Source organism: Gavialis gangeticus, unplaced genomic scaffold (genome assembly GCF_001723915.1).
Source record: "Gavialis gangeticus isolate Ggan-Ray unplaced genomic scaffold, GavGan_comp1, whole genome shotgun sequence".
Lineage (NCBI taxonomy): Eukaryota > Metazoa > Chordata > Crocodylia > Gavialidae > Gavialis > Gavialis gangeticus.
In genome coordinates this window covers 17,009,476-17,020,566 of record NW_017728993.1, presented here as the reverse complement: position 1 = coordinate 17,020,566, position 11,091 = coordinate 17,009,476, and the positions used below count along the sequence as shown (strand labels likewise).

The 11,091-nt window shown below is 44.6% G+C and overlaps 1 protein-coding gene across 9 annotated transcripts in view; it reads right to left on the bottom strand.

Annotated features, from left to right (window-relative positions):
• Positions 1 to 11,091, bottom strand: part of ZCCHC11 (zinc finger CCHC-type containing 11) — a 93,655-nt gene that overhangs the window by 36,782 nt on the left and 45,782 nt on the right. For all 9 annotated transcript variants that reach the window (XM_019501295.1, XM_019501301.1, XM_019501300.1 and 6 more), the window contains 4 exons: positions 8,080 to 8,206; positions 1,689 to 1,808; positions 1,095 to 1,313; positions 780 to 954 (listed from right to left, as the gene is read on the bottom strand). In XM_019501295.1, the coding sequence (XP_019356840.1) occupies positions 780 to 954; positions 1,095 to 1,313; positions 1,689 to 1,808; positions 8,080 to 8,206 (641 nt within the window). The remainder of the gene's footprint in view (positions 1 to 779; positions 955 to 1,094; positions 1,314 to 1,688; positions 1,809 to 8,079; positions 8,207 to 11,091) is intronic.

The window sequence follows — 11,091 nt, the reverse complement described above, 5'->3', positions numbered from 1 at the left end:
GTCTGGAACCAGCTTCCAAGTGAGGTGGTGCAGGCTCCCACCCTGGGGGTTTTTAAGAGGAGGTTGGATGACCACCTTACTGGGGTCATTTGACCCCAGTGCTCTTCCTGCCATGGCAGGGGGTCGGAGTAGATGATCTGCTCAGGTCCCTTCCGACCCTAGAAACTATGAAACTATGAAACATCACACCTGCCAAATGTGCTCTTTTGGGCAGGAGATTCAGATTTTGGGGCACTTTCTGGAACACAACAATTTTCCCAAGAAGCTACAGGTCAGCTTCCTATTGTGGAAAATATGACCTATGAGAGCTTCCAGTTCATTGAATTAGCTCTATTCCTCTGATCAGCGCTCTCCCCTCTGTTCTGCTTAAGTGTCAGAAGCAGGGGAAATAGACTGATGGGATGATCAAAGGCATTTGAAAGATCCCATAATATGAGAACTGCAAAGGCAATGTTCCCACATTTCCAGAAGCAATGGAGAAGAAAAAAATGGATGGAGGCAATACAGATAAAGGGGAATGAGACAGATGGAGATAGGCCAGAAGAAGGAAGAGTACGTATAAATGGAAAGAAAGGAGGAAAAGGTGGTTAAAAACCAAAGCCAAGTATTTCAAGATTCAGCATGCCATGCTGCAGTACTTGGTGGTAGACACACTTTCAAGCAGTCCAATTAGCTAGAAAAAGTATTTGCGTTTTCCCCATCATTTGTAACTCATGCAATCCATCGTCGAAAGATCGTGTCAATAGTACCAAGGACAATGCATAATTTCTGCAACCTACCTTCAATGGCTATTCGCCTTTTAGGCCAGTTCTTGTTCTCTCTGGTTAAGAGTTCCTGTACCCGTATACTGATGACATATTCTTCCAAAGCAAATTCCAGTGTGTAAAATTTCAACAATTCTAACCACAGTTGCCCCAGGGACACCTGGTGGGGTGTTTCAAATACTAAGGGAGACTGAAACAAAGACAAAAGTATTTAGTTGCAATAAGACACGGAAATTCCAATATTTTTCTAGTCCTTTTAGATTACAACTTTAGTGATCACGCAGAAGAAATCCCAGGTAGGGTCTGCCCTCAGACAGAACGAGGACTCACTTTTCCGTGCTTCTCCCTAGCATTACTTTGGTTATCTGCTTCTGAGCTTGAAGCCTTCTTGCTGCCACCTTTTTGCTGCTCAGCTTTAGTCTTGCCTTCAACACCATTTGAGTTTTTCCCTGCTCCATTATTTGGTGGTTTGTATTCCCATCGTACAAACTTCTCTTCTATAACTTTAAACTGGTGATCATCTGGCCTCTTTGAATCAAAGCCTTCAATCTATAAATACAGTTAGAGGGTTTCTGAGACAGGATCGGATGCAGTAAACCATACAAGAGTATACGGCCAGTGTAATCAATGCCGTATCAACAGAGTGCTGCAGAATTAAAAAAGAAAAACTTTCCTCCTTTCCCAAAGTCCAGCACTGTACAATTACTTTGTGTATTATGAGAGACTTTCACCTCCCCCAGAAATATCGGGCACATATCAACTGTCAGAGAAAAAAAATATGCACCGTATTTTTGTTTCTGGGTTGTTGTTTTTTTATGAACTACTAATCCAGTCAGATAAAACAAAATTTACAATCCTATAAGCTACTTATGTACCCCTTAAATTACTGCCAGAGTAGGATTATGTTATTAACCAATAACTTACCCAAGCGCCTAAATAGGATGGTAAAATAGGTGGTTTTCTTTGTTGAAGAAAAAATATCACCATTAAGGCAAAGGAATATGACGGGATCCCACCTTCTGCCTGGCAGTCAATATGGCACAACTACAAGAAGAGAAGCTATTAGTTTTCTGATAAAATTTACCATATAATTCAATATATCAGATAAATAAACCAATAAAAGGATTCAGAATTAATGAGGAGCATTTGCAAAAGCTGGGCAGAAAACATTTCATTTCAAAATCAACAGTACACAACATCAGCTGTTCTCTTTTGCTGGTGAGAATTGAAAAAACACAATAAACTTTTATATACAGGCATACCTCGGAGATATTGCAGGTTCGGTTCCAGACCACTGCAATAAAGCGAATATCGCAATAAAGCGAGTCACACGAATTTTTTGGTTTCCCAGTGCATATAAAAGTTATGTTTACACTATACTGTAGTCTATTAAGTGTGCAATAGCATTATGTCTAAAAAAACAATGTACATACCTTAATTAAAAAATACTTTATTGCTAAAAAATGCTAACCATCATCTGTGCCTTCAGCGGGTCGTAATCTTTTTGCTGGTGGAAGGTCTTGCCTCAATTTGTAAAAAACGCAATATCTGCGAAGCGCAATAAAACGAGGTATGCCTGTACATTCTTCCTGCGTGATCTCCTTTTGACTTGCAATGCATTCAGAACGCAGCATCTCACTCCTTTGTTCTCACCTTGCAATTTCCATGTTACTGCATTATTTGGACCATTCTGCTGTGTCTACACTTCAGCCCAGGATAAAATGTAAACACCAATCATTTGCGAAGATCTTGGAATTTTACTAGGACTACTGTCACATATACACGGGGTAGCCAATCTTCCTGCCCAAAGGAGCAGCCTACCAAAATCTTCATATAGCTAAGAGCTGACTGATAACAAAAACGCCTGTTTCTGCTACGGGAGGCCACAACAGTGTGCGTCACCCAGCTTTCTACCAGGTGCCACCCTAGATCTGCCTGGGGGCTGCACAAGGCTCATGAGCCACAGCAAGACTATTCTGTGCATCTGTGGGTCATATACACCAGCCTGTCTGGGACCTATCCTTTTTCCCAGGAAGTCTGCTGTTGTTCAATCCTCACATATATAAGACTTCCTCATATCTGGCAGTAGACTATTCTTCCAGTTGTTCAAGAGACTTATTTTTGTAGTTTTTAGAGTCAAAAGTTAAAAAACTAGGCGACTGTGGCATAGATGCCTACACAGTCAGATGGACTGCAGATTGGCTGAAGGGTCGCACTCAGAGGGTGGTGGTGGATGGGTCATACTCGACCTGGGGGGAGGTGGGTAGCGGAGTCCCCCAGGGCTCGGTCCTGGGGCCTGCGCTGTTCAATTTCTTCATCAGCGATCTAGATGATGGGGTGGAAAGTAACCTGTTTAAATTCGCTGATGACACCAAAATTTGGGGGGAGGTGAGCACGCTAGCAGGGAGTGAGAGATTGCAGAGGGATCTGGATAGGTTACAGGGGTGGGCTAACAGGAACAGGATGCGTTTCAATACGGACAAGTGCAGGGTGCTGCACTTGGGCAGTAGGAACCAGCAGCACACTTACACAATGGGGAACTCCCTACTTGAGAGCACGGAGGCAGAAAGAGATCTTGGAGTCATTATTGACTCCAAGATGAACATGGGCCGACAATGCGAGGTCATGGTTGGCAGGGCTAACTGGACCTTGTCGTGCATCCACAGGTGCATCTCGAGTAGAGCCAAGGAGGTGATCCTCCCCCTCTACGCGACGCTGGTCAGGCCACAGCTGGAGTATTGTGTCCAGTTCTGTGCGCCCCATTTCAAGAGGGATGTGGACAACATGGAGAGGGTCCAGAGGAGGGCCACCCGCATGATCCGGGGACAACAGGGCAGACCCTACAGTGAGAGACTGCGGGACCTGAACCTGTTCAGCCTCCACAAGAGAAGGCTGAGGGGGGACCTGGTGACCATCTATAAACTCACTAGGGGGGACCAGAAGGGTTTGGGGGAGACGCTGTTTCCCCTAGCGCCCGCTGGCATAACAAGGAGTAATGGGCACAAGTTGATGGAGAGGAGGTATAGATTGGACATCCGCAAAAACTACTTCACAGTTAGGGCGGCTAGGAGCTGGAACCAACTTCCAAGGGAAGTGGTGCTGGCCCCTACCCTGGGGGTCTTTAAGAAGAGGCTGGATGCCTACCTGGCTGGACTCATTTGAGTCCTGTTTTTGTTTTGGGGTTTTGTTGTTCTCCCACCCTGGCAGGGGGTCGGGCTAGAAGATCTACTAGGTCCCTTCCGACCCTAAACCTATGAAACTATGAGCTTTTCTAGTCCATATTGCTTTGCTTGTATGTATTCTACGGCACTGGCATTTCATAAAACAATCTATAACAATACTATATGATGGAATGCACTTTTTGTTGAACTCATATCATTTAAAGTCAAGTATTACTTGATACTGAAATCAAAACTGAATTACAGAAAGGTTTAATGTGTGAAGTGTACTCAGCAGGAGTGTTAGAGCTCATTTCTCATGATCAGCACTCACGTCTTTATAAGATACAGAGTAAAGATGTTGGTGAACTACATGAGCTCATATTTAAAGCTACCTATAATTTTGATGAACAGTAGATTTTACAAAAAATACATGCTCTCGCTGGAAATTCATTTTGGGAAAGAGTTCACAGCCACAGAATATGGGTTTACAGGGCACTGTCCCTTGACTAATCATCGTTGTTAACAGGACACCCAGTGTTTCCCAGCTGTTCTGCATCATCATGTTGCAGAGGCTGGAATGCAGCCCAGGACAGACTGGCGGTATCAGGAGTATATGATTTAAAGGTGAGAGTCTCACCCCCACTTTACCTGTTTCCCATAATGCAGAAGAATCAAAGTGGTACAAATGGGCACTATAAGTAGGCAGCAATGCCTGCTCTCCCGCCTGCCTGGTGCACCATGATGCTCTGCCTCTCCGCTGGACTCTGGCTCAGGACTTTTGACCAACCAGCTGGGACCAGCCTACAGAATCTGGGACTGTCCGCCCAAACCGAGACACATGGACACCCTAACGATAAGCTGCAATTCTAGGTTGAGAAGACATCCCTTGGTGCAGGGATTGTAGATGATATACTGCTGCCTGATGCCATCTTTACAAATCCCTGGTTCAAAAGGCAAATACAGAGGGAAGCTCTGATGGTAGGCTCTATGACTATGTAACAGACTATGTCATGTGATGGTAAGGCTCTATGTAAGGACTGCAGCATTGCTGGGATTTTGAGCAGCATTACTGGCACCTGGACCCCATGAAAGAGTCTCCCCCTAAGCAGTCAGCTCTATGTTCTCCTTAGAATCAGAGGAAAGTCGGGCTGGAAGGGACTTCTGGAAATTATTCTAGTCCAGCCACCTGAGGCAGGATCAACCCTGTCCAAATCATCCTGTACAAATCCTTGTTTAACCTATTGCCAAAATGACACAGTCAGCTCTGTCATACAACCACAAAGCAGATCACCCTAAACTGCCATAGGTAGAGTAGGGGGACAAGGGTGGCCAGTGTGCTGCTGCCACAAGGCTTATCAAAATACACTCAAGAGATCCAAGAAAGACAGCAACCCCTGCCCCCACTCCCCCCGGTCCATACCAATCTGACCATGCTGCAAAAATCCTTCTTCTGGTGAATCTACATCGCAAAGAATAGCGTTCTTCACTTTGGTTGGCCGACCCTAGTTAGCTAACCTAGGTTAAAACAGCAGTTTACGCTATAGTTAGATGCTCAAGTTCAAAGCCAGGATCCCTTGTAGTAGGCTTTATCTTGATCTTTTAATCAAAGTTGCCTCGCCTTTATTGCTATTTCAACCCAACTAAGCTTAAGAACAAGCTTTTTTGTGGTGCAGACATACCCTTTGGAAAGAGAATCTCACCCTTGAAATCATTAGCTGAATTCCACCGACCTCTTTATGAGCAATACTTTATTGCAAGCTAGAGTTGGGGAAGATTTTATGACTATAAAAATTGCATTTTCTAAGGATCAAGCTAGGAATTTTAGAAATATAAGCTCCTTAAAAGCAGTCACAGGACTGGAAGACTAGAAGCAACTCAATAAAAAAGGTCTCTCCTCCCAGTCTCCTCCATCCTTCACCTTTTTTGCCAACTTTAAAAAAATGCACATGCTTGTCTTCAGCTAGAAAGTGGACATATTCCACATCATACTCTGCTCCATTGGCTTCCAATCACAGCATGGAACACAGAATTCAGAATGGCTCCTGTATTTTCAACACTATATATTGGAACAAATTCCTCAATAGCCACAGTCTATTTCCAAGAGTTTGATGATTCATCAATAAATTGCTTGAGTTTGTATTCACAAAAAACAAAGGTTTATATCCTTATTACCAGGGATCCTGGTTTTCCCCGATAAAAAAAAACCGAACACAATATTTTCTTGATATATTAACAATTTTAAAGCCATTTTAGGCAATTTTGGAAGCCTAGTGCCTTAATCACCATAAGAAAATAAATTCTAAATACCTATAAATCTTGATATTTAATTTTGGGGTTTTTTTATCATGGAAAAGTCAGACATCTCTCCTCCTTAGCTCACAGAACACAGGCCCAGGCCCCTCACTCCTAAGCCACAGCCCCCCAGCCCTGCCAGTGCCCCTCACTCCAGCCCCACCCCACAGCTCCCTGGCCCTGCTGGTGCCCTTCACTCCCTGCACCCACAGCCCTCTGCCCACTCCAGCCCTACCAGAGGGGCCCCCCAGCTGCCAGGGCTACAGGGCCAGGGCCCTGGGTCCAGAGCCCCCTGCCTCCCTGCAGCAGCCCCCAAGCCCAGCTGGCATCCATGGGAGGTAGTGGCTGCTACAGTGGAGTGGAGCTCAGAGGCTGGCACCCCTCTACTCCCTGCCATCTGCAGGCTCGGGCAGAGTGGGAGGGGTGTGGGGGGGGGACTCCTCGCTGCTGCATGCACTCCCAAGGAGCAGGGGGGGGACCTGTGCCCCCTGATCGGTGTGTGGGGCAGGGGCAGACTGCCCACTGTGGGCTCAGTCTCCCCGTTTTGCTACCCTCCCCCAGGGCCTCCTCAGCCCACTGGGTGCAACCGGGCACAGCAGGGCAGAGTGAAGCTGCGTAGGGAAGCTCCTTGCTGCTGTGGAGTTCTGCACTGCCCTGGTGAGGCATCCCCTGCCCACATGGCAGCAGTGAGGGGCACAATCCCCCACCGCTGCCATGTGGGCAGGGGATGCCTCGCCAGGGCAGCACAGAACTTGCAGTGACAAGGAACATCCCTGCGTAGCCCCACTCTGCCCTGCCACGCCAATCACACCCAATGGGCTGTGGACAACCCAGGGTAGGACAGCAGGGTGGGGAGCCAAAGCCCATAGCAGACAGCCTGCACTCAACCCCCACCCCACGCACAGATCTTGGGGGCACGGATCCCCCCTGCCCTCCCAGGAGCACATGCAGTGGCAGGGAGCCATGCCCAACCCCCAGACAAGCTGTGTGTGGCCCTGTCCCACTCCCCACTGGGGCCCTGCAGCTGTGTATTCCAGCCCCAGGCTCCAAGGCCCACACACCCTCTGGCTGGGCAGCAGCTGCAGCCCCGCCCAACTCACTTCCTCCCTCCCTATGGGGGCTTCAATCCCCCCTCCCCACTTACCTGTGGGAGCTACTCCCCAGCCTGCCTGGTCATGGCCCCTGCCTGACCACCCTCCTCCCACTCCCTCAAGCCCCTTGCAGGCTGGAACTCTGCCAACCTGTAGACAACTCTTTGCAAAAGTGCAAATTCGCAGGTTTCTTCATTAAAATAAAAAAATCCGCATTTTCCAGGTAAAGGGGAAAATCCACATTTTTCTCTGTTTTCCCATGGGAAATAGGAAACCCGGATCCCTGCTTATTACATAGTGCCGTGGGCCTTATTTTTACATTTTCTCTACTCACTTTGGACAGACTCTTCTCTCTTTCAGGTCCCTGTTAATAAAAGGCTGCCTTCCCTTCTGCAGCGCCTCCTATCAGTATTTGTTAATTTTTCTTCTCAACCTCTAATAAGGCCCAGGAGTAAGAAAACAATTTTATCCTTCTCATGCCTTTCAATTCTTCTCTCCTTAGATTAATGGTTATTTCTCTAATTGTAGCATACAAATGCTGAAGAATGTGAAGAATTTACGGGAAAGATGATATGTGAGGCTGTACTGGCCATTTTCATATCGTGAGATAAAGAACATCTTTGACAACTTTAGTAGCACCGTGAATTGCTGTCTGATGACAGAGGTCTATTTCTGTAGCAAATTCATTGCTGTTTCAGACTATATGTTATACACAGTTGTCAAAGCAGGAACAAATGCACTTAAGCAGTCTTTATTTTTTATACAACTTACTCTAGCCCAGTAGCGGAAAGCCAGTACCAGGGGAACAAGGACAGGCTCCAGTTTGCCAAGGGCAGCCAACAAGTCAGTTGTAAGACAGGCCACATCATTTCTAGCACTCACTTTACAAGTTAAACCACTGTAATTAAAAGAAAATTAAGAAAAAAGTTTAAGTTCAGGATTGCATCTTGCAGGGAACAGACAGATTTGAAAAGACTGCTGATCTCACAATACTAAAAGCAAATAGGGAAATTCCCGTATTACATGAAAGGCAGAAGGTAGGGCAGGGTGGCACCTTAGAGACTGCCACCCTGTGCTACCTTCTGCCTGACTTCAGGATGACATGCCTAATTGATGCATGAAAGTGATGGGTCATTTTAACAAACACCCTGGTACCTATATAACTGAGTTAAACCCTCATTACTGAAGACTCAGGAATCAGATGTGGAACCAACCAAAATCTTTTCCTGTACAAGATGCAAAAATGTCACTGATGATTACTTTCTATGATCAGCTTTGCTTCTGATTAACTGTGGCCTTATTTAACTCACCTAAACTCCACCTACACACACGAAGTAGAGAACAACTTATTTTTGCAAAGCAAACCAAGGCTGAAAATAAAAAGCGCAATGAAGTGCTAAATATTTTAATAAGTACTGTATCTGATATGTTAGAAAAGGGTAAATATATGCATAAAACTGTACCCTAATAATGCAGAGGAATCTAGAGGTATACATTCTGGGGCTGAAATAGTGTATACATAGTTTTAGCCTACAATGACTGTACCCCAGATATAAATCCCTGAGACTATTGACATCTGATGCAAGTCCTGTTAAACTGTCTCAGATATGGCCATCTTTTTTAACCTACACAGATGCAGACACACTTTCTTTCTCTTCTCTATTCTGAAGTTTCTGTATGCAAGCAGAAGAAAGGGGTACATTTTCTCTTTTTGTATTAGCCAGGCATGCTCTCTAGATCACACGTTTATAAAAACCCTTTACAGTTTATCCTGCTTTAGTTAAAAATACATTTTGCAGATTACGTATACAAGAAATGAAAAAGTCACATATACACAAAGAAACATGTTGATTATACCACTGCGCATGCATTATGACCAAGATTTTGTAAAGTACTAATTAAATTGCATTTCACAGAGATTAAAATTAAATAAAATCTCATCCATTCCTCAAACAGCTACCTTCAAATCTAGACAAAACTGTTGTGGGTATTATCATCCTGAAAGATGCAAATCGCACAATTATTAAAGAAAGAGTAGCGACATCCAAACAATTTATTATTTGTTAATAATACGCCTGGTGGAATGCAACACACACGGGAGACCCAGAAGAAATGTCAATACCTTTCTCCCTTTTCTCCACCTGAGCATTAAATACTACTGTGTATAGACAGAGCATCTGACTAAGACGGATTAATATTTTTTGGCTTTGCGGAAGAAATAAACCTGCAGGAAGGATTTCACAAGAGGTGCAAGAAAGGCACCAACCAAGCAGAACTCGGACAAAACATAGTACCAAAAAACCTAGATTAAACCACATGATATGCTAAAATGGTGCCTTGACTATCATCTCTGATGTGTGCTTTATTTGCTTCAGTTGTACTCTCCAGATTTATTTTCTCTCTCACATGATAAATTTGTTCCGTTTTTCACAACAGAAAGGCTTTGACTTTTCAGATTAAATGCAAAGAAACAAATCTGGTCAATTTGTTAAAGCTCTCCTGTTTGTTTTATTTATTTTTTAATCGAAGAGTTGAGATGAGCTGGGTAAATCTTCTCAGGAAATTTTATCCTTCCTCCTTATTTTTTTATACTCTGTGGACACACGAACACTTGAAGCCCTTTCAAAAAGGGAACATTTCAAAAGGGCAGCAGCTGGTAAATCTAATGTGTGAACAAGGCTTAGACCAATTCAAGTGCAGTAAACCCCACCAACTTTAACCAGATGAAGGAACATTAGGCTAAAATTGATGTTGCTGAATGAAGCGGATCAGCTGTGACACGATGTGTCATGGCACAGCTGATCCGTTTCACTTGGCAAACACACACTGCCCTTTGTCCTGCCCTCGATGGTGCAGGACAAGGGGCAATGTGATCTCCCCTCACTTTCCCTGTTCGACCAGACCCCTGCATCATCAAGGGCAGACCTCTGGGTCTGACAGAGCCAAGAGCGGGGTTTTCCCCCAGCCAGCCACATCTGCAGAGACGCGCCACACAAGTAATAAATATCTGCCACAATAAAGCAGCACAATCTGCTACCACGATTTATCACACCACTGATTTTCCTTTCATGTGGTGCGACAAAGGGTACTGATGTCTATTTGCTCACCATTTGTGCCGCCATAACAAACGTTATGGTGACAACATGAAGCATCAGGCAACATCTGTTTTCACCCTTAAAGTTGGAGGGGGTTTTACTGATTTGACTTGTTCTCAGCTTGTTCACACATAATGGTTAGAACATACCAGCTGCTGCCCTTCTGAAACAATACCTTGAAAGGGCTCCAAGCATCCTTACAAAGTATCACCTACAACGTGCTAGCACCTTATACACACGCAAGGAGAAGACAGTCCTTGCCCCAAAGTGTTTACTCCTTTGGAGCACCAATCAGCTATTTCCTGTCCTAAATTGTTATTGCGCACCACTGAACTGGAGCTACATTTCATTTTGTAGGCAGCTGCATGTCAGCAGTTGGTGAAGTTATCCCCCACATCCCTCTTTCTACCTCTCCCAGGGGTTATAAGGCTTAATTAATGTTTCTCAAATGCTTTAAGATCCTTAGACTGCATGGTTGGAATAAGTTTTAAGTATCACCTAAGAATGAGTCTCTCTGTTCCTTGTTTAAAGGGATAATACTACCAAGACTCCCACATCTAACATATTAGTGAATCTGAGCTAGATCTAGTGTGAAGATAAAGTTCACTTTTCTTTCCAATCTCTCTTCTTTTTAATTCCCTTTTCAACAGTAAGAGTAACTATTACAGTGATATATGTTGCTAGAAGT